The following is a 25,077-nucleotide window of genomic DNA, read 5'->3' on the forward strand; positions in this document are numbered from 1 at the left end:
AGATTGTTTAAAAATATTGTCGATAACCAGAACTTCATATTATTACAAATGTGATTTGCATTGTACGGTTATCACACTATTTCACTAATATCTTCAATATTCTTCAATTCATGCATCAAATGAAGTAGGCCTCTGCCTACAGCAGCTTACCCTAAAACATACTTGCTTATTTTTAAAGTTTTGCTATCTTCCCACTTTGATAAGTAGATTGATAAACAGACAAAGGGGGTTATACAATTTTATCAATAAGTGCATTTATTTCATAAAGCATGAAAAATTCTCATGGATCATTTACCAACTACATAAACGCATCTGAAACAATCCCTTAATGATCACATTTAATTAAGCAAAGCCTGCGAATTTAAATCCTCCAGAAATGATACTTCACAGCACAGCATTAAGTGAGCCTGGTATTAATTTTTTTTTAAATGTATTGTGGGTTTTTTGTTCCAATTTAATGCAACTTTCAACTACTATAATTTGCGGCTTTGACATGAGGCTATTACATAATTGCTCCAGTGACAAACAATACAGGAGTGAGGCCAACACTTTTAACTTATCCACCAAATTGAGGTATAAACACCAAGTTAATGGAAAGCAGGAGGTTAAATAGAGTATTCAGTTAATGCATTTGCCACTTCTTTGGAGCTTTAATGATGAAAAATACTGTTCAAAGTGCACTTGAATCTGAAAAGTTTAACGAAGTATGGAAGCGAAGGTTGTTCAACGTTTTCCCCCTATTTTTCTCTCAATTGGTGCTGGATTTCTTATGCAGCTGTAGCCAACTTAAAACTGTGGTTAACATCTCTTCAACTAAATTAATGAAAAATGTCAACAAGAGATCATTAGGCTCTATGTTAATGGAACGCTAAAAGGCATTAGACTTTTAATAACTCAACAATGGATGACAGGTATCTTTGGGCATAAAAAAAAAAGGTTGGCAAAGAGATATTATTCATAAGACACCCTGATATGGTGGGTTCCCCAAAGGGAGTTTGGTGTGCTTCTACCATTCCGGAAAAAACTTCAGACTCTGCCAAACCCCAGCAAAACTCATTTATCTTGTCGTAGGAAGCACCAGAGCATGTACTTCCAGCTGACAGAGTGGCATTCTCTCACCACACACCACTGCCTGAACTGGAATATCCTGCTCCCTCTGTGGGTCTCAATCAACAGAAAGACTGTAATGCTAGCACTCCTCATTAGGACTAACAGCTGTCTCCCCAGTCACACAGAGACACAAAACTGTTTTGCATAACAATCTGCTGAAATTTCACACTGGGGCTGGCTAGGAGGAGGTGGGGGCAGAAAATATGAGGCAGAAAATGCTGGACCATGAAATGGTGATGCAGAGTGCGGCTTGGAACAGCTTTGCGCAAAAAATTAACACTGTGGTGTCCATTTCACTCACACAGCATGGCATTTTAGACAGAGTTAAGAGCTTTTTTTAAACGCACATACACATATACCTTTTTATATATAAAAGGGCCAACTTCCAGGAAGCAGTGAAAAATAGATGTTCTAACTTGTATGTTTTATCTATTTATTTATCCAATTTGGAGCCTGCCCATCTCCCTCCAGGTGGTGTAGAATTAAAACATAAAAACCATATAAATATTATATTCCAGTTGGAGGAAGTTAAAACAAGAATAAAATATTTAAAGTTAAAAAGCGGGAGATTGGGCGGGGGGGAAACCTTGATTCATTTAATCATTAATTCCAATACATACTTGCATAGTATCAGAAGCCATGAATGCTTGGATTTTCCAGTCAACAATATAATTCCCTTTAAAATATTATGGGCTTTTTACATGGTGCAACATTTGCGGATGACAAACACTAGAAAATGTGTTACTCGGATACATGTAATATTTATTTCTAAGAACTATATTATGCAGCAATAGTACTACTGTTTTAAACACTCAAGATTCATTAGGAATATTTATAACACGTACATGTCATACAAAGAACACCAGTATCCTGTATACGAAGTTAACCATTGGTGTGGCTTTAAGAGGGAATAAAAAGCAAAACTACCACCAATGAAATTGAAGCTTTCTCTATACATAAAATCTTATAACATCTTCTATTCAAGATGTTAGAGCAAAAAAGTCAGTATTTTTAAACAATTTAAAAAAATCTGGATCAACATCGATACTGATGTTGAGATATTTAGAAAAACTGGGAGCTTGCTAACATATGACAATATTCAGTATAAGAAAGATTGATTATCTTTTCAGCAAAAAAAATTAATTCCAATTAACCCTTCGTTTTTCGATTAGTATCTATCATTTTAAGGTAGCTGTTTCTTTCTCTCATCTGGAAGTCTTCATTAATGGTGAGGTTACATAATATAGACCTTTTTCAAAAAGAAGTGATTGAAGCCAGTCAAGTCATTATTTTTGCAAATTTAATTTCAGTTACTTAAAAGTTGCAGTTCAGTTCTCTGAAATAAAAATAGAAAATGAGGACACCAGTCTCATATCTTTGGATTAGAAATGAGTTTGGAAGTATTTCCTTCCATTTACAAATGAAATTCCCTGTTCACAAGCATCAAGGTGTGATTTCTACAAGTCCTGCCTCAGAATACTTCTTCTAAAGTCTTTTTCTGAAATTATGATGATATGCCACCTTTAATATATAATGATCTGCAATGTAACAAACACTGAATTATCCTTAGGTTCACTGATAATAACCACAATGCCCTCAAGCCATTTTAAATAATCATAAAAAGGAAAAATAAAATCCTGTGCCAGATAAAATGAAACTGAAAAAACAAACAGTGCCTGAGTTTAATCCTTCAGACATTCAAAGTCGGCAGTAGTGGAATTTGAAGCAATTATAATAGTTAAAATGGATATTGGATAAACTGATGAAAAATAGGGCTGCTAGTAGTTACCAGTTATTATAACCATAAATTCCATAATATCAGTTGCTGGAAACATCAGTGGGGCAGCATTACTCAACCCCTGTCCAAAATAGTGGTACAATCCCTACTGATTAGCTTCTAAGAAAAAAGGAACTGAGTCGAATAGATTTTTGGTTTCTTTCCCCATAGTTCTAATATTTTTGCACATAACTTGCCTTAATCTTCATACAAAATTCTGTGACCTATTCAAGTCTCACTTTTCTGCCCCACTGATGAGGTGCCTTCATCTTCTCCAAAATGCTTGTTGAAAATAAAAACTGAAGAATTGATACTGAATTACAGATAGTCCTCAACTTACAACCATTCATTTATAATATAGCCTTTATTATCATTGTACAAAATAAATACAACGAAATTGGTTTTAACCCAATGGGGCGATTCATGACAACAAATACAAACAACATAAATAGTATAAAGAATAATCCCTATAAAAGTAATTGGGGAAAAGAAAAAAGAAAAGAAAGAAAAAGAATAACTAGTCACATGTTTCCGTGTGTGTGTGGAGTGATTGGGGTTGTGTTTAAGAGTCTGACAGCCCAAGGATAGAAACTATTTTTAAACCTATTTGTTGGGCTGGCTATGCTTCAATGTCTTCTGCCCAATGGTAGAAGTGCGAAGAGACACTGACCAGGGTGTGAATCATCTCTGAGTATCTTCCTTACTCTGCTAAAGCAGGGAGACCTGGCGATGTCACCCAGTGGTGTTAGAGGGCAACCAATGGTTTCTTGTACCGAATCGATCACTCTCTGTAGTGCCTTCCTATCCACTGCAGTTAAACCAGCGTACCATACTGTATGTAAGGATACTTTCTATTGTGGACCTATAGAAAGAGGTCATCAGCCGTTGTTCCACCTGATTTTTTCACAGGACTCTAAGGAAATGAAGTCTCTGCTGGGCCTTTCCAATCACCAGGGATGTGTTGTTTTTCCACATGAGATCTTGACTAATAGGCACTCCCAAGAATTTAAAGGAGGAAACCCTCTCCACACAGCCCCTTTTGATATACAGTTCCTCTCTGTGCTTCTAGCACCATCTCCTTTGTCTTACTAGCATTTAGATGTGTTTTTTGAGCACCATGCAGATACCTTCTAGACTTACAATGCAATACAATACAATAGCAGAGTTGGAAGGGACCTTGGAGGTCTTCTAGTCCAATCCCCTGCCTAGGCAGGAAACCTTATACTGTTTCAGACAAATGGCTATCCAACATCTTCTTAAAGACTTCCAGTGTTGGGGCTTTCACAACTTCTGAAGGCAAGCTGTTCCACTGATTAATTGTTCTAACTGTCAGGAAGTTTCTCCTCAGTTCTAAGTTGCTTCTCTCCTTGATTACTTCTTCCCTGTATGCTGATTTGTCCCCTCCAGTTATGAGACCCAGCACCGTTGTGTCATCTGCAAACTTTATTATGATGTTGGATGGATCGGAGGATATGCAGTCATGTGTATACACCGAGTACAGGTTTAGTGACCATTTCAAGTTCCAACAGCATTTTTAAAAGTGACTTACAACCAATCTCTGCATTTACAACCTCCATGGCATCTCTGGGGTCAATGTGATCAAAACTCGGGCACTTGGCACCCGGCATGTATTTATGACCATTGCCATGTGCCAGGTCATATGATCACCATTTGCAACCTTCCCAACTGGCTTCTAACAAATAAAGTCAATGGGAGAGGTCCCGATTTGCTTAACTACCTCATGATTCACTTAACAATTGCAGTGTATTTCAATTTACAACTGTGGCAAAAAAAAGATTACAATGGGTATATGACTTACTTAACAACCATCTTTCTTCACAACAGAAATTCTGGCCCAAATTGTAGTTGTAAGTTGAGGACTATCTCTAGGCCAAGGGCCCATCCAGCAGAACACTGACTGTAGTCACTGGCTGTGGTGCATTTTTTTCCAAGCTCCCTAATGATGCTACAATTGAAGCTGACACCTCTGGTTGCAAAGCAACACTGTATCATTAAGCCTACACAACAGCTTTATTAGAGCAAATTAATTCTGAGCACTATGTATATTCAATTAATACCACATGAAAGTTCATTACCCATCACCATCTGATATAAAGTCACCACATCCCACAGAAGAAAATGTGCTTATTTCTCATTGCTGGTTTTTTTTTTTCTTTTCCTAGAAGACATAACTTTAAATCAATGCACTCCTACTGAAATATGCTCATAAAACTTTAAAAACAAAACTCAACAAAGCCAATGATTAAGCATGGCATTCCTCACAGAAACTATAAAGGGCTGAACATAGAAAGAAGTATTTCTCATTTTGAGTTTCAGAACAGGATTAAGGTGCCATCTGCTGGAAGGGAAAAATCCATGCCCCAAAAATTGTTTATGGGTTTTACTACATTTCAGCTTTAAATTTACATCTTGTGATTTAAAAATGTGGTGACCACTTGTCCAAGGAAAGAACATGCCATTCTATTTTTTTACAGAACAAAAAATCTAGAAAGATTTGATTTTTTCCCCCTTTTCATGAGAATAATAGAGAACCAGCTATATACAATGTCTTCCACATGTATCAAAGGGTACATCTTAATCCAGCCTTTCCAGACACACATTCTCTACAAATAAAACCAGTATATTAATATGATCTTCTCTAGGTCTTTCAAATCAATAAGCATTCTTTGCCATTTAAAAGTTCAGTTCCCAAATTTTAAAAGTAATTGTTTTATAAAATCAATAAAGCTAACTATAATCAGCAAATGCCGATTTCAATGCAGTGCTAGAGATATTAAAAAAAAATCTATGCTCTTTGTCACATTTTAATGCCAATAACCAAGCTATTAATTGACCTTGAATTCTTTCCATAAAGCAGTGCTTCTCAAATAGTGGGGCGCGCCCCCCAGGGGGGGCGTGAGGCTCCGTAAAGGGGGGCGTGCAGCAGCTGGCTGGGAGGGCTTCCACCACCACTGTCCAGCGACTGCCGCAGCGCAGCTGGGAAGAAAAGAAAGGGGAAGGGACAGGCCGCCGGCTCCGGATCGATCACCGGGTCCTTGCACAGCCTCTGAAGGGTCGATGGATACCCTGTCCTGCTTGTGAGGCATGCGGCGCGGTGGCGCCTTTGGAAGTGCCGCGAAGCCAGCATGTGGACTGGGTAGGAAGTCTGAGTCTGCAGTCAATTCCCGACGGGGGTGGCGAGGACGATCACAGTGGCACTTGACATGCCTTTTGTCCTGACGGTCTTTTCCCGCCCCCATCGGGCAGGATTGAATCCTCGTAATCTGCTTTTTACAGCTCATCTGCAGAAGAGGTTCCGCTTCTAGGTTCAGGGAGCTCTGGCTGAACGGTGCGGAGGCAGGGGTGGGATCCAGAGCCGAGTCCCTGAGCGCCGGCTGGGAGAAGCTGACTCCCCCTCCCGCCTATCTCCCCCTCCAAATGTATTTTAAATGTAGCTTAAATGTATTTAATTATTATGACTGGTTTTATTGTATTGACTGTACACCGCCCCGAGTCCCTTTTTGGGAGAGGGGCGGTCTAAAAATCTAAGAAAATAAATAAATAAATAATAAGAAGGGAAGGGGGATGCGTTGTTGGCTAGCTTGCATTTTACGGATAAGAATTTATGTGAGTCTGATTACGGGGAGTAGTCCCTCTAAGGCGGGGGGGGCGCGAAATGTTTTCTTCTTCCTAGGGGGGGCATGACAGAAAATAATTGAGAAGCACTGCCATAAAGAAACTGAGAATACTCCCCCAGACTTCCTATGAAAAAAAATTAATAATTGAATAGGTGCTTCTGCATTTGCTTCAGGACAAGAACTCCTTGAACAAGAAACATGTCATTAGGAAAAGTAACCATTCACATGTTTGGCTTCATGGCATTGCCAAAGATAACAGAACTGACATCAACCCTTCATGATTTCTATCAATAGAAAGCAGCATACAAATAGATCATTATAGTAGTAAAAATGAAAGATTCTTGATCTTTTTGACAGAAAATTGATTTAAGTACTGAAGTATTAATTATATTAATTAGTATAATTGGTATTTTATCTATAAAAATAAATTGTTAAGATGTACAAAGGCAAACAGGTAAACAAGCAAATGCCCATGAATCAAGATGAATAAAATATATCAAAATATACAATAAAAAGATTACTGAATAACTAAAAGGAGTTCCACATACCGAAAAGAATGTTGAAACATAAGCAGTATATTCCATGATAAAACACAAAGCAACATTTAATCTGGATTTCTGTTCATTTAATTCTATCCTCATTTCTCTGTTTCATCTGCTGATCAAAGTCTAATAAAATTGATCTATACGCAGACATAATATTTTAAGAGGAAATACCTGAAAATGTATGCAACCTTTAATGATTGAACTGGATGTAACTTACTTCTAAGCATTTATTAAAGCTTTAATTAGGCCGCAAAACTGGAAAAAGAAGACTTAGACTAATTACAATTACAATTCCTGTTTTACAAAAAATTCCAGGACAAAACTGTCACTTACTCTGTATGGCCTTGAAAGACGTTCACAGAGTGAATCGAAGGGTCTCTGAAATCCCATAGACGGAAGGTTGTGTCACGCGATGAAGTTACCACAAGGCGCTGGGTGGGGTGAGTGCAACAGTGTGTAAGTTCTTGGTCATGTCCTAAAACCACAAAGCAAAACATTATGAACTTTGAAAAGGCCAGACCTGCCTACAGAAAATAGGAATGAAGAATATCAGAGAAACAATTATGTTCCGATGGTTACCAAAATGTTCTTGGCAAAACAAGTTTGCTCAAGAGAGATTAAAATTCTGTTGCAATCTTACTCGTTTCCTATTGGAACAATGTGAATGGAATTCCACATTTCATCTAAACATAGACATTTTAAAAATGTAAGGGAACGAACTTCTGTCACTCTTGTACTGACGTGACTTATGAACATGATGGATATTTTGGGGAAAAAATGAGTACCTATCTGAAAATCACTTCTTGCATACTTTCAGAAACACATAATGCAGCCTGCTATCTGTAGATATTTACATACTGTATCTGTGACAATAGCAAAAGCATTTTTGCATATTAGACCAGCTACCAAATTTGCCTCTATAACAAGAAATTTTCAGACACTAATATTAAACAACTTTTGAGTTCTATGCAGTTTAATTTGGGGCTGCTAAGACTACTGCTTATAAAGTTATAGTTATAGTGACATATAATTATATAACTTATAGCAAATCTAAAGCACAGCAATTAGTCCTTGTTTTATTTTAGGATTACAGAATCCTAATGTTGCAACATCTGTGTGTCAGTTAATTTTTCTTTCAGGATATTCAGTTGCAATCATATGATCTACCAATAAACTATCAGAAAATGATAAACCTGTCACCAGCAGAAACACACTAGCTCTATCTATCATGTCAAGGTTTGAAAACAAGGAATAGTTTAGGATTAGAGCTATGGCTATGAAGTCTTCAAATATCTTAACTCATTTTTATGGTATAAAAATTGGTAGTACAGTCTCCATTGCTTTGAGCCAGAGTGCTGGAAAGCAGGAATATTTGGCTCTAGAAAAGATTAGTTTGCTTTTTATTCCAAAAAGAAATTAACTTCCTGACCCTGAAATTCTGTTCTGTAAGTTGCATTAATACCTTATCTAGCACATACCTCAACATTAAGTGTAATTAGTAGACCAAAAAGTTACCAATCTCTGTTCTAGATGATAGAGCTGAACTTCCAGTAACTGAGGAAGCATAGTTAATAGTAAAAGATGCTAGAAATTTAGGCAAATTTTGTAATTTAGGCACATCATTTTTTCCATTCCTGGTTTAGGAAAGCTACCTACAGTAGAAAAATACTTGGGAAACCATATAATCTGAACAAGAAAACTACGTAGAAAACTACCAACACTTCAAGGAGCAAAAGTAACCCTAAAAACTCCATACCATCACCAATCCACAGAAAATGAATTGCTAAGATAGATAAAACCTGTAAAATCATTTTTGAAACTGCTCGATTTAGAGCATGAATCAAAAACATCCAACTTCTCTACAAACATAAATGTTGACATCAATTGTGCTTTATTTCGTTAATCATAAAACAAATGAGCTAAAATTTCACTGTATTCTTTTATTGAGCCAAATTTTAACAAGGACAATTACACAGAATCTTTTTTTAATCAGGCAGATATTTTTGCACTTTTACATCTAGTGAAGAGAAAAATTAGATTGCTCCCTGCAATGATAAAGACAGTGTCACTAAAATTATGTATCAACTATAGAAGGATAACTATATCATTATAAGGATGGAAAATAACAACACTACCCCATATGGACGGCAATTTTTATTCCTGCTTTGTAAGAAAAATCCACTCAAAAATTTATATAAATTTACAATATATGTAAATGAAACAGTGAAGTTACCATTGTTATTTCATGTAGCCTCATATAATAGATAGATACACACACACACACACACACACACACACACACACACACACACACACCGAAAGTTTATATTCTTAGGGTTTCCTGGTGGTGGTCCATACAAGTGACAACCAGATATGACCCTGCTTAGCTTTCCATCTACAACAAAAGGCAGTCCAATGGTACCACCTGCTGAGACTGTACAAGGGAAGTTATTAAAACTTGAATAAAAGAAATACCTAATAAATATGTAAAGCCTTGAAAATGTAGTATTTTTCTCTTTGAAGTTTTCTTGTTCAGATTATATGGTTTTCCAAGAATTCAAGATAAGAAGAATGACTGACTTCAAAGAAGCAGCAAAATGACATATAACATCTTGGAAGTTCACAATTGTCATAAATGGTGGGATTCAGCCTTCCTTACTCTCAAAGAAAAGTTTGCACTACAGAAAAGTAGAGGACCAACAATCAGCCAATATAGGGTGGGGGGGTGGGGGGTGGGGGGGTGGAGATAAAACTCCCCCCCCCCAAGAAGATACCTGTCAGAGAGTGCACAAGTTCAGATGTCTCTACATCATACAAGTTGGCTGTCCTGTCCCATGAAGCGGTCACTGCTTGCTTCCCTCCAACCAGCCAATCAGCTGCTATGACAACACCCTGATGGCTTTTTAGGGAAGTCAAAGGAACTCGGATGGTGGGACAATCACTTGAGCCATCTCCATCTCCATCAGGTTCATCTTTATCAGAGAACTCAACTTCATCTTCACCGGACATTTGCTGTTAATTTTGAAAATATTTAATTTGCATGAAATTTGTCACATTAGATGGGTTGAAAAGAACTTAAAAGTGCTTGGGATAATATGAGACATGGAAAGACAAACTGTTGAAGACTCTAAAGAGACATAAATTTAATAGAGAATACTGTGTATAAGTACTTGGGAACAGAAAACACAGAAAGGAATATTTATTATTGGATGAATTTTGCAAACAAAATGCTATTTCATTTACCTATTATTTGTTATCAGGATGCTATTCTTCAGATTCTAAACTATTTTGGTCCTTTGGGACATCTGAAGTACATGGATAAAAACACTTTTTCTAAATAATCCCAAGGCGATTTCCTTTAAAGCATTTATAAAGCTTTGATTGATTATTCAACAAGCCACCTTATAGTCATGCTCTACATTTGAATGGCAATTGGCAAATCTAGCAGTGTTTCAAGGAAATTGATGGGGTCAGCTCTCCCAAGAAACAATATAATTGCTGTAAATACTAAACGTGTGATTTCATAATTTTATGAAGTGTCACATATTAATTTCCACTGATGCTACGTTTGTCATGATTTCAGAATGTTATGGCCCGTATGTTGCCAGACCACTATTTGTTAAATAAGGCATTTAACAACGCAAAAATTACCGTATTTTTTGGAGTATAAGAGGCACCTTTTTCCCTCAAAAAAGAGGCTGAAAATCTGGGTGCGTCTTATACATCGAATACAGCATTTTTTGCCTCCCGAAGCCCCGCCCCCTTCACCAAAATGGCTGTGCATACCCTTATGGAGGCTTTCAGAGAGCTGGGGGGGGCAGAAATGAGCAAAAAATGGGCCGTTTGTGCCCCCTCAACCTCCAGCAGCACTCTATAAGTCTCCATAAGGCTATGCATGCAATTTTTTTGACAAAAAATGGGCCGTTTTTTGCTTGTTTTTCCCCACGTCCCCAGGAGCACTCTGCAAGCCGCCCCCCCCCCCCAGGCTATTCATGCCTTCTTCTTTTTTGAAAAAAACTAGGCCTGCTTTCGTGAAAAATGGGCCATTTTTGGGAGGTTTGCAGAGTGCAAAAACTTTTTTTCCCCTTTTGGAAAGCTCTTTAACTGATTGATGAGAATTACATTGATCAAGTGCTATGCCAGCAGAAACAAAGTCTTAGATCAGCGGTTCTCAATCTGTGGATCGTGACCCCTTTTGGGGTCGAACCTTTTCACAGGGGTCGCTGAGGAGCCTCCCGCGGAGAGGCTGGCAAGAAGCCAGACTGAAGGGAAGGTGCGGCTTGGGTTCCCCGCGCGGCAGAAGGAGAGGTGTGTGTGGGAGGAGGGCGGGAAAGTAGGAGCCGGAATGGAGGCGAGGAGGGGGAAAAGAGACGTGCGCAGCACAGAGCACACACGCTGGGAAAGCAGCTCGCTCAGAGTGATGGAGGTTGATGGGCAGAGCTATGGAAGCCAAGAGGTACCATTTATGAGGCGTAAAACAAGGCGGGGAAAATAAAATAAAAGAACATGGGATGCGTGTACACTGAGATTCCCTATTAAGACTGTTACCCATGGTTAGCATGGGTAACAGTCTTTGGCCCCTGTCCTGTGGCTCCCTGCTGACCCAATCACACAATCTGCTCTCCACCCCGAAAACGCACGAGCCTCTCGCCTGCTTTTGCAATTCCGCATCCTTTGCAGGCAACTCAGTGTCGGGAAGAGCTCCAGCCCTTTTCTTGTACTCATCTCTTGCGCACGTGCGTGCAAGCAATATATCCTCCTGGGCCAAGATCAAGGCGGAGGGGAAACAACTCTCCTCCCGCTGTCGCCACTGCACAATGAGGTGAGTAACTGGGTACGCAGTGCAGGAGACTCCTCAGCACCAGACTCAGGTCAGCACAAGCCGCGGTTCCTTTCGTGTTGGCTCAGGAAGAAGGAGAATGGGGAGCAGCAGCTGGTTGGGTGCAGGGAGGGAAGAGCTCCAATTCTCCTGCGCTGCACAGGGCTCTCCTTGCGCAGGGCTCTGGAACTCTTCCCTCTCTGCATCCAGAGACGGCTGCTCCGGCTCTTTCCTGAGTCAACACGAAGGGGACCAACCTGAGTCTGGCCCTGAGGAGTCTCCTGCGCAGCGCAGCCAGCTACTCACTTCTCAGTGGCGGCAGTGGAAGGAGTCGCTGTCCCCGTCGCCATGATCCCAGCCCAGGAGGGTATTTTGCTTGCACACGCAAGAAAGAGATGAAAGAAAAAAGGGAAGAAAGAGAGAGAGAGAGAGAGAGAGAAATGAAAGAGAGCTGGATGGAGAGAATAGGAGAGAGGGGAAATAGAGGGAAACAAATTAGTGGGAGAAAGGGGAGGGGGAAAAGAAATGAAAGAGGGCTGAAGGGAGAGAATGAGAGAGAGGGAAAAGAGAGGGAAACAAATCAGTGGGAAAGAAAGGAAGGGAAAAGAAAGGAAGGAAGGAAGAAGAAAGAAAGAAAGAAAGAAAGAAAGAAAGAAAGAAAGAAAGAAAGAAAGAAAGAAAGAAAGAAAGAAACTTTCTCAGACCTATGACGAAGGCGATGGCAAGCTAGATCTCTTGCCAAGAAAACTGCGGTTTGCCAGAAGGCACAAATTGGAAGCAAGTCTGATTTTTTTTTAAAGAAAATAACAGAGATGGCAAAAAAAAATGCATCTGAAAATAAGATTATTTTAATTTTGGATAACGTATTATATTGTCAAATTCAAAAGAAATCAAAATATATATCCTATTGCTGTTAGTACAATCTTGCCAGCTCCTCTCAACTTAGAGTTCACTATGAAAAGATTACAGAGAATCAATTTCGAACAATTAATAACTTTATTTTGGATTTGCTATCGTATTCAATGAGAAAGAAAGAAAAAGAAAGAGGGAAAGGGAAGGAAAGAAAGAAAGGAAGGAAGAAGAGAAAGGGAGAGGAAAAATAGAGAAAAACAGAAATGAGAGGGAGGGGGAGAGAAGAGAGAGAGACCCTATTCCCACAGAAAACACTGAGCCATGAAACCTTGGTAGGCATGTCTGGGGGGGGGGGGGGGGTATGTCATGTGACTGGGTGGGAGTGATGTTGTTTGCCACACCCACCCAGGTTTTGTGGTTCCCGGTGTTACATAGTAGCAACAAAAATAATTTTATGGTTGGGGGTCACCACAACATGAGGAACTGTATTAAAGAGTCACGGCATTAGGAAGGTTGAGAACCACTGTCTTAGGTGCTGCAGATTGTCAGCAATTTCCTTCTCCAGCACATGGATAAATACACCTGGAAACATCTACCTACTTACCCACTCCCTCTCTCTCCCTACCTATCTACTTTATTTCTTTCTCTCTATTTCTCTCTCTCTTTCCCGCTCCTACCAACCTACCTACTCTCACTCTCTCTCCCTACCTATCTACTGTATTTCTCTCTCTCTTTCTATTTCTCTCTCTCTATCCCTCTACCTACCTACCTACCTACCTACCTACCTACACTATCTCTTTCCCTACCTACCTACTGTATTTTTCCATCTCTTTATCTCTCTCTATTTCTGTCTCTTTCTATCCCTTTATCTGCCTACCTACCTACCTAACTATTCTCTGTCTCTCCCTACTTACCTACTGTACTTCTCTCTTTCTCTCCCTCTCTATCCCTCTATCTACCTACCTACTTTTAAAAAAAAATTGCCTCTTCAAAACCTTGGTGTGTCTTTTACTCCGGTACGTCTTATACTCCAAAAGATACGGTATATAAATCAGGGATGTCAAACTCGAGGTGTCATATTGTCATCATTTAATGTATCATAACTTTTTCCCCCTCTGCTAAACAGGGGTAGGCGTAACCAGCGCATGACACATCCAGCCTATGGGCCACGAGTTTTACATCCCTGATATGAATGAAATTGGGGGGAGGGGGAAGTGCATTTTCTCTAATACTAATTTCCATCTGCAGAGATAAACACTATATTAAAAACTCCAAAAGTCACACTAGAAATTATAACTTACATTGCAATCTGTGGTAGGTTGAGGGGTGGGCAACTGCACCATATATCTCCAAATATGAGCTGTCTGATCTCCTGAAGCTGTAGAACAAAATTAACACTCTCTGAACAGCTATTTTGATTTTAATTCTCCGAAGCAGGAGAGGAGTGGAAGCAAGCAATATGTATAAGTGATCTTTCCTCTTTCCTAATTGCTTTCTTTTCTAATATATAAGCCCTCTTAAATTATTACAATGTATACACAGACTAGTCTTTAAAGCCATCCTGCAAGTTTTTTCAATCTGGAAATATAAATATTGAACAGAAAGAATGAACGTCTCTCGTTCATTGAAAGAAACTTGAATGGATTTTCCATAACACCAAAATCCCAGGTGCACTATAAACCTATTCCCACTTAATCTGAAATAAATTAGGAGGTACATTTTTTCTCAAGTATCAAGTGAACATAATTTGTCAGGATAAACACCATTTACATACCTGTAAGAGACACCTGTTCTGTTGGATGAAACTTTATGGAATTTACTGCATTAAAGAAAAAATAAATCTATGTTAGAAGAACAAATTTAGAAGAATATCTAATTTTCTGGTTTGAAATTCATCTCACTATTATCCTTATTATATAGGAAAAGCTAGGTTTAAAGAAAATCAAGAATAAAGCTATTTTTGAAAGAGGGAATTTCTATTAACAAAATAGAAACATAACAACTGAGAGAAAAACCGACTTCATATGGCACCACTGGACAAAATCTCTCAACAGAAAGAATAGTTTACCCGATCCATGAAGAGCTAGGGTTCCTGGGGGAATGATTCCATGCATAAGAACATCGAACAAGAACTTGCTGTGGGATTGAGTACATTATGGAATCATCATTGCACTTGATCTCTATCAATAAGCTTTAAACATATATTTTAAAAACTATTATTTGCTCTTCTGTTTGGAACAATAAGATTTTTACATGAATATTTTAAAAATTGAGTGTCTGAAATGTTTCTGTCTGAAATGATACATGGCAGAATTCTACTATCTACTTTTGTAATGTGATAATGATTTTTTTAAAGATAGAACTTACCTTATTAATAACTCTCACATCCAAAAGAAAGCAAACTACTTATTTTTCATGCTTACTGAAATGGGACACCCAAAGGGCGCACAGAATGGATAAAAGTCCTGCAGGGCTCCCACAAAAATGTTCTTAAACTCTCTACCTAAACTCCTACTGTACACAAATTCCAAGAAGAGTCACTTACTCAATACATATGCAATTATAACAGATAATTTCCCCTCATGGTTCTTATTCACCAATAGTTATTTATTCTTACCTGATCCAGCATGTCCAACGTATTTGACAAGACACTTTCCTGTCTCTATGCTCCACAGCAAAGCAGTATGATCTGTGGGAATTTTAAAAAAGAATTGAGGAATTAAAATGATGGATGGATGGATGGATGGATGGATGGAGATAGATAGATAGATAGATAGATAGATAGATGATAGATAGATAGATAGATAGATAGATAGATAGATAGATAGATAGATAGATAGATAGATAGATAATCAGGGAATGAAGCCTAGACTATGATCTGTTCTAATCTAATCATTAGAAATGCAAAATACAATCTGTGGCTGAAACAATAGATAAGATTATTACCAGCTGATGCTGTCCCAAGCACCACAGGTTGAGTTTTTGTGACACTGACATCCCAAATGCCATCTCGATGACCAATATACTCTTTCACTAGCTGACATATTGCCCTGGATGTTGTTGTTTTGAAACTGGAGACTATCTAAGGAGACAAAAGGCAGGTACCTGATAAGTAGAAAAATTATCCCCAAACTATTGCAACATACAACGTAAGAACCATTGAAGCACTGCACTGTAGCCAAATCAACGGATGCATAAGCTTTAGCATATTCTCCGGGACCAAATTTGTCCTGAATGAAGCTAGGATGCCATTCTATGTAGATACAACAGACGAATTTGGCCAGACTGAATCTTTTTCGGGTATCATAAAAGCATACAACTTCCGATATTTTTTTTCATATCTTATGATAATACAACTAGGTATAATCTGCAGAGCACTTCTCTTTTTCTTCTATAATATGTTGTATGCACCATACAAGCCAATTTATTAAACACAGCTAGCTCAAAGGGGTTAGGAGGGAAGAATGAAAAAGATGCGTAAAAATTAAAAGCTCAGAGCCATATGAAGTTATATTCATATTAACTTGGAAGTTCAGACCAATTCCTTTTGTGTGACAATGAAATGTTTTTTTTTCAAGAAGCAGTACAGAAATAATACAATCAAAATTTTAAAATAATAGAAACATGAAAGCAAGAATGACTTATTTTACTATCTTTAGATAAATAAATGTTTCGGGTGGATAGAAGAAAACACTCTCAAGTTGGAACTGCTATATTGGGGGGGAAATCAACATGGACAAGCAAGCAGCAGTTCACACTCTTAAGTGACACAGCCTGTGTGCAAGGATTAGCAGTGCAGGACTATCAGTTTACTGGATTAGGTAAATGCTGGGTCACTGGACTGGAAGAAGTAAATCAGTAATACTTCTTGGCTGGAGCAAACTAAGCTAATGTGAGTACACTAATGTGGCCATCCAAAGTGTTTTTGTGCAATAATTGCATTGTCTGATGGGTAGAAAGGGGGTTCCATGAGTGATGCAGTAGCATAATAAGCAGGAATGAAGAACCCTCAGTCAGTAGGGCCTCAAGCAAGGTCTCGCCCTCAGGTTCCTCACTGTTCTCAAGAGTCCTATCTGGCCTACCACAAGTCACTGCCAAAATGGTTTGAGAAAGAACAAGATACTCAGAACACCTTACATCATGGCCACCTCTGGAGGACGTGAAATGGTTTCTCATTTCAATCACTCAACTTCCCTTATCAGAAAAAGATGCAAAGTGGTCAAACTCCTTTTCCATCCACAACAGAGTGGAGAAAACTAGTTCTACCCTTGGTCTTTCAATGGCTGCCTTTGTCTTTGCATGTTAACAAGCAACAGCATCAGTTTTATTCCATGCAAAATGGTTTCTTCTTTTTGATCCTGATGTGTAATGTTCTCCAGTCCAGATAAGCAAGACTGGGAATACAGCTAACCTTTATGTCATACAGTGGGGCAAAAAAGTATTTAGTCAGCCACCAATTGTGCAAGTTCTCCCACTTAAAAAGATGAGAGAGGCCTGTAATTGGCATCGTAGGTAGACGTCAACTATGAGAGACAAAATGTTAAAAAAAAAAACCAAACAATCAGATTGGCTGATTTGGAAAGAATTTATTTGCAAATTATGGTGGAAAATAAGTATTTGGTCAATATCAAAAGTTCCTCTCAATACTGTGTTATATATCCTTTGTTGGCAATGACAGAGGTCAAACGTTTACTGTAAGTCTTCACAAGATTGGCACACACTGTTGCTGGTAGGTTGGGCTATTCCTCCATGCAGATCTCCTCTAGAGCAGTGATGTTTTGGGGCTGTCGCTGGGCAACACGGACTTTCAACTCCCTCCAAAGGTTTTCTACGGGGTTGAGATCTGGAGACTGGCTAGGCCACTCCAGGACCTTCTTACGAAGCCACTCCTTCGTTGCCCGGGCGGTATGTTTGGGATCATTGTCATGTTGAAAGATCCAGCCACGTTTCATCTTCAATGCCCTTGCTGATGGAAGGAGGTTTGCACTCAAAATCTCACGATACATGGCCCCATTCATTCTGTCCTGTACACGGATCAGTCGTCCTGGTCCCTTTGCAGAGAAACAGCCCCAAAGCATGATGTTGCCACCCCCATGCTTCACAGTAGGTATGGTGTTCTTTGGATGCAACTCAGCATTCTCTCTCCTCCAAACATGACGAGTTGTGTTTCTATCAAACAGTTGTATTTTGGTTTCATCTGACCATATGACATTCTCCCAATCCTCTTCTGGATCATCCAAATGCTCTCTAGCAAACTTCAGACAGGCCCGGACATGTACTGGCTTAAGCAGGGGGACACGTCTGGCACTGCAGGATCTGAGTCCCTGGCGGCGTAGTGTGTTACTGATGGTAGCCTTTGTTACGTTGGTCCCAGCTTTTTGCAGGTCATTCAGTAGGTCCCCCCGTGTGGTCCTGGGATTTTTGCTCACCGTTCTTGTGATCATTTTGACCCCACGGGGTGAGATCTTGCATGGAGCCCCAGATCGAGGGAGATTATCAGTCGTCTTGTATGTCTTCCATTTTCTAATTACTGCTCCCACAGTTGATTTGTTCACACCAAGCTGTTTGCCTATTGCAGATTCAGTCTTCCCAGCCTGGTGCAGGTCTACAATTTTGTTTCTGGTGTCCTTCGACAGCTCTTTGGTCTTCACCATAGTGGAGTTTGGAGTGTGACTGTTTGAGGTTGTGGACAGGTGTCTTTTATACTGATAACAAGTTCAAACAGTTGCCGTTGATACAGGTAATGAGTGCAGGACAGAGGAGCCTCTTAAAGAAGAAGGTACAGGTCTGTGAGAGCCAGAAATCTTGCTTGTTTGTAGGTGACCAAATACTTATTTTCCACCATAATTTGCAAATAAATTCTTTCCAAATCAGCCAATGTGATTGTTTGGGATTTTTTTTACATTTTGTCTCTCATAGTTGAGGTCTACCTATGATGCCAATTACAGGCCTCTCTCACCTTTTTAAGTGGGAGAACTTGCACAATTGGCGGCTGACTAAATACTTTTTTGCCCCCCTGTATATACATCTTAATCAATTAAGTATTTGAACAGAAATCATATAAGAACTTTACTATGTCATTTATATGATTTATGCTAAAATCTGCAGCATCTCAACCACATTTACTCAAGCTGCTAGACCAAATTCTGGATCAGCTGCAACTCAGTAATGTACTATTTAGTAGGTACTCTCTATATATTAAATAATACCATCTATTTGGAGCTATCTGTGTAGGCATCAAGAAATCACTATGAAAATTGTTGCTTATGTTGTAATTGGGAAGAATGCCTAGATGAGGGTAATCAGTGAAGACTCGCTGAACCGGGACAGGGAGTGTAGATTGTTGTTCCAGGACTGCAAAAGGCTGTGTTAGTTATGAAATATGAACTAGTGCGCCCTCTGAAAATCCATGCCACAACATCTGTGCTAAATTGTATCACTATCCCCGTTGTATCATATCTTGGCATATCCATTCAAAGTTCTGGAAGAGGAATATATTTCTATTTATTCAAAATTTATGACAAATTTTGCTACCATACAGTGTTATAGTTAATATAATAATAAGGAAGGGGGGAGGAATCCAATTGATTTCTTCAAAACTAAACTGTCCTGCCTTCTCAAGGCCATTGTCAAACTTTCATACTAGCTTTTTGCCATCTGAGCATGAAGCCCAAGTCTATAGTCTGAAATATAGGTAAAACTTTATGAGGCTTTTCGCCAAGCACTCGAGTAAGGGAAACCTTACTATGGATCACGAAACCTATGGGTCATAACTCATTTTCATTGTACGGATTATGTTAAATATCACTAAGCTGGATCTAGCAGACTTCATGGAAAACTGAAGTATGTGGTTGTCTAATATGACAAAATATCCATGTAATTATGAAATATAGAATTCCAAGAATATTTCAATAGCAGTGAAAGATTACAATTGGATACCTTTGCCACATGTACTGTGGCAATTTTTCTTTTTAAAAGATTTAAAAATTATAAAATCATCCTAGAAATGAGAATCAACTATAGTTTTTTTTTAAATAAAATAAAAGCCTCATTAAACCAAAATGATATTAAATTAATAATTAAAATTTTAAAGGTATTATCTGATTATCAAACATTGCAAAACATCTATCAAATTTTGTTATTGAACATATTCTTAGGAATGTTCAATGATTAAAAATAAAAATAAGGCATCTTGTGTGTGTGTTGTGTGTGTGTTGTGTGTGTGTGTGTGTTTTCAATTAAAATTTCAGGAGAAAAAAAATAAATTTAAGACTAGAAAAAGCTGCAACAATATAATTTTCAGCTTTTACCTCTTTATTTATCTTTACAATAATGAAATGAGACCTAGATGGAACTATAATTTAGTTGTTAATGAGAAGAATTGTTTCCAAGCCAGTATAAGCAATAATTACTACAGATGCACTGCAAAAGGAACAGGTTAATTCTTGCAGAACTTGGAAGGGATTAGTATTTGAACCATAGTGTAGCATTAAGCATAAAACTGTCAAGGCAGTATTAAAATTCAATTGAAATTTAATACACATCTTCAAACAAAATGGAGTTATGTAAGAGTAGTGGAACAGTAGAATATATTATCACAACAGTTCTCACATACCTTATCAGTCTTAATAAGACATAGTGAGGAATAAAATGAATTACCAAGCTCTTTTAGTTTACTCAGGAAATCTTCTGTACCCCTGTAATTGCCTGGTCTAATTTTCAGGGGCTACAGTGTTTTCTCCTCTTTCCTTAAAATATCATCTTTAATGTCATTTCATATTTTGAGTTTCCTTTTACTTTTAAAACAATAATGAATGTGTCCTTTCATATATCCCAAACAGCAACAGGACAACATCAAAACTTTCTGCTCTACTTCAAAATGTGAATAAAGGGGACAGCCACTGTCCCAGTGCAATGTTCACCAAGTTATGTTCAGCAAGCAGAGCCTGGAAATCATGCTAATATGCACACTAAACCACTATTAAAATTTCTATTTTAGTTCTTAGCTTATATATATAGACAAGAGTTTAGAAATGCTTCATTTTACACTAGAAAATGGGGAGTTTTTTACACTACAAAATGGGTATGTTTCTCCTTTGAAAAATGTGTCTTATAAAATATGTGTTCTTAAGGAAGCCTAACCGTGTGATAGTAAGGTCAAGGAGATGTTGTTCAACCAGTTACACATTCTGTTGGCTAACCTCCACGAAGTAAACACATTCTAAGAGCAGTACATATCCTACTGTGCACAGCGGAAGACAAACTAGACTGTTTCCTGACTAGCAAATGAGACAGTTCCCTCTTCAATTGCTCAAAGTTTTCAAATGCAAATTCACCATACTTTCTTATAATAACAATCATCCTGCTCACCATTTCAATCTGGCAAGTTAGTGCAAGAGGAATTTGTACTGTAGACTCCTGTAACAATTACTTGGGCTCACATTTAATGATTCATGTGTATTTTGATCACAACCATAAGACACGATGCTTAAAGAAAGACAAATTTACAGTCCCAAAATGTCAAAAATCTCATTCAAGGAACTTGCAAGAAGAAGAGCAGGCAACCTCTTGGTAACTGAAGGTTGGACTTTTTCATTATCATTATTTATTTTGAAATAGTGAAATCCCCAAGAGTATAACAGCATGGTTAAAGCCAATGTTCTCAGATTTTCTTGTTAATTTTCAATCATATTTCTCATTTCATTTTTTTTTAGTTTAAAGAAATATGCATATTTATGAGACATTCACCTCTGGGGTTCATCAGCAAGATTTGGGGATCACCGAAAATAGTGTATTCAGAAATAAAATTTAGCCAACCTTTACAGATGCCAATCAGTTTTAAATACAGTTTGCCATGCTGTGTTCCAGGGAAGGAATTATTGTTCCTGAAAACCTCACAAAGCACCTAGAATTAGTTATGCAATTCCTGATTCCCAGCCCAAACATTTTATTCTTATATTTTGTGAATTTGGTTAATGTGGATGGTTTTATTATTATTAATCTTACAGCAATCAATAAATGCTACTATTACTACAAAGCATTAATTTAAACATTTTCACCATACTACAGCAAAAGATTGTTGAAATATTCCTATTTCTGAAACCTTAAAAGAAGCTCATTCTCTTTTATGAACAGTTTAGACAATTTATAGATTTATATTATGACTTGTTAAAGAAACAGACTTAAATCCAAATAAACCTAAACCTAAAGAGGAGCCACAAAGTTCATAATGGAAGCTCCATCAAAGCTTGTAATACAGACCAGGCCATTGGCAGCAAACAAATGTGAACATTTCTTCACCAAAGGACTATTATATGTACAGACACTGCATTATCTTTACTTACGATAACTTAAGCACTCAGATAGCAAAATATATAATGTATGTATTTAAAATAAATGCTTATTTATTGAACATGTACTGGGTCTTGCAAGATTTGGAAATCTGCTCAAGACATTTCTATTTAACTTAGCTTCTGGTTAAGTCATATTATTGTCTTTTGATAGTACTGCTGTTCTACCTGCATGCAGTTTTAGGAAGGGTTATAATTTTATTTATGTTTTCATTATTCACTGATATTTTTTTAAATCAAGTGTTTTTAACGAAGTAGTTTTATAATCAAAACTGAACTGACAGTACAGTAACCAAAAAAGGCAGACGTAATGTGCAAATATAGTGCCAAGGCATAGACTATGCCTGTCATAATAAAAACTGTAGCCTACCCAATCTCAGAGACTGATAACAATAAAAACAGTAAACAGGAAACATTCTGTTAACAATTGATATCTATACACAATACTTAAACATGAGCAGTAAAAAGTCCTCCAGGTAAATTGATAAATATAATATCCATGAAGAAAAATTGGTTGAAATGAGATTCTGTATGTTCCACCACTCACTACTGTTTAGCTGGGCATGCAAATTGGCACACTGGGAAGCAAAGCAGTTACCCAGGAGTCGCCACCCCATATTTCCCAGCTTCCCACGTGGAATTTGCGAGGTCCACCTGATCTCCCTGGGAAAGAATTTGAGCGCTATGTAGCAAGTAAGAAAAGATAGGCATTCAGCACTTGCTTTCAAAGAACAGAAAATTTATAATACACAATATGCATACTTATATATGATCTAGAAACTGAACTCTACTTTTTAATAGATTAAAAAAACATTAAGAGAAAAATGCATTTCCATCATTTAAGTACATAATGAAAGTAATACTGCAGAAAGACAAAGGATAAATATGTTTTCTATTACAAATAACCAATGTGTGCACAACTAATTGTCAGATAGAAACCATTTCAATTTTTGTAAAAAAAAAATACTTGCAGGAAATGTGTGTTTAAACTTTGTATATTAGCTTTTATATGTTTTACTCTGTTTTTATACTGTAAAGTTGCCAGGTGTAATTTATGTTGAATCTGGCAGCATAATAACAATATGTATGTATGTATGTATGTATGTATGTATGTATGTATGTATGTATGTATGTATGTATGTATGTGTTTATTTGATCTAATGAAAACAGAAAATGTAATGATACTACAATACTACTTCAGCACAAAGATTACCAGATTAAAAAATGATCAAAATACCCCAAATATCTTCCCCTTGCTATATTTTCCCAATATGGAGTTTTCAAGATGTATTTGGAAGCACATCTCCCAACTTCTTAGAAAATTCTAGGAATTTGAAAAACTTTATCCTACCATACTTAGTGGATACAACTTTGGGTTTGTTTATACAGTTTGGACAATTTCCAAGTATGAAGGAGAATATTACTACATAATCTTCCCTCCTGAATAAATGTAAATTACTTGCAGGTAGTTAAGAATTTAATAAACATTTTACAGCTGACACATGCTTGATAATTCTAAGCAAATTAATGACAGTTACAATCAGATGCAACCCAATTTTTGATAAAGGACAAATTAAAATGACTATAAACTAATGAACAAAATGGATTTAACAACTGAAGTGTCCCATGTTATAATTAACTGCTAAAGAATTTCTCACAATAAAAATAATAACTTTGTTATCTTTGCATCTTATAAAAAAAACTTTTGATGTTTTACTATAAATTCATTTTGTCACTCTATTTTCTATTTTCTTTTCTTAATCATTTATTTACTGAATTATAACTAAAGGACAAGACCAAATGGCAACTCGTGGTTAATGTTGATCACAGTCTCCCTAAACCTCTCCCACTAATCTCTGCAATATGAGATAGGACTACATCGGGATGGCATCAACTTCAAAGTTCAACCTCATAAAGACAGACAGTAATAAAAAGTAAGTAAAATTAAACTGATAAGTACATTGTGGTTCAATAAAAGGATATGTTTCATACCTTGCTAGTTGATGCCTTGTAAGTAGTCTTTAATTTCTGAGACAGCTGACTGGTACTATGGCTGGCTGTTGAAACAAATACATTTAAAGGAAGTTTGTTTTGAAATACATTGGATTACCTTACTTGATTGCTAACATCCTTCTAACTGGTTGTCATCCTAAATTATGAAAAACCAACTAAGAGAGGAGTATTTTTCTCAACTCTCTTCTTACCTTTTGTTTTCAGCTGCCCCTTGCTCAATTCTGCTCCATCAATGGCTTGGCCTTCAGCTGCTAAGCGTTCATTAAGTGTATCAATCTCTCTGCGTACTATCAGTAGCACAAAAATTAATGTCAATGCAAAGAAGAATCATTAATCACAATTTTTAAATTACCACATAACCCTTATCTCAAAGGCCATTATGTGCAGGATCATAATTTCATAATCTTTTGTGTTTCTTTGTGTGCCACAATTATAAAAAATACATAATATGAAAGTAATTAACTCTCTAAATCTTGGATTAAATTCTGACAATGGATCTTAATTCTAAAAATACTGCTTCTAAGAGATTCATGTTGATGCAAATATCCATCAGTAAAACTAAATGAAAATTGAGGAAGGAAAAGTTTGGTATCTCCCTTCTGGATTCAGGAAGCCATTGCTTGCCAAATAACTTGTTTCTGTATGTAATTCCTCTCCAAACTGGAAACAATAAACACAACATATCCAGCATCCAGTCTGGATATCTGCAAACAGAAAGTTATATTAATGAACACAAGTAATGAATAAGAGCCTCTGTAGCTCCTCAACTAGAGGATTTACAAATGTACCAGGATGTTTGTACAGTAGATATATTTTTAATTCCTTTTTACATAACTCACACAAACACACACACAATAGTATGATCCCCCAGGCATTCTAAGACCTAGAGAAGGGGAAATAGGCTATACACACTGGCCCCCAAGAGCCTTGGTCTCTGATCTTCACTCCCAAGCCAACAGAATACCGGAAGGGG

At 37.5% G+C, this 25,077-nt stretch overlaps 1 protein-coding gene across 1 annotated transcript in view; it reads right to left on the reverse strand.

Moving 5' to 3' along the window:
- Positions 1-25,077, reverse strand: part of WDR37 (WD repeat domain 37) — a 61,270-nt gene that overhangs the window by 20,988 nt on the left and 15,205 nt on the right. Inside the window, exons 4-11 of the mRNA XM_081971322.1 lie at positions 24,296-24,391; positions 24,084-24,148; positions 15,688-15,823; positions 15,359-15,430; positions 14,516-14,560; positions 14,043-14,119; positions 9,845-10,082; positions 7,404-7,545 (exon numbers count right to left, since the gene is read on the reverse strand). Coding sequence (XP_081827448.1) covers positions 7,404-7,545; positions 9,845-10,082; positions 14,043-14,119; positions 14,516-14,560; positions 15,359-15,430; positions 15,688-15,823; positions 24,084-24,148; positions 24,296-24,391 — 871 coding nt within the window. The remainder of the gene's footprint in view (positions 1-7,403; positions 7,546-9,844; positions 10,083-14,042; positions 14,120-14,515; positions 14,561-15,358; positions 15,431-15,687; positions 15,824-24,083; positions 24,149-24,295; positions 24,392-25,077) is intronic.

The sequence above is a fragment of the Natrix helvetica genome (assembly GCF_964273705.1).
Source record: "Natrix helvetica genome assembly, chromosome: Z".
Lineage (NCBI taxonomy): Eukaryota > Metazoa > Chordata > Lepidosauria > Squamata > Natricidae > Natrix > Natrix helvetica.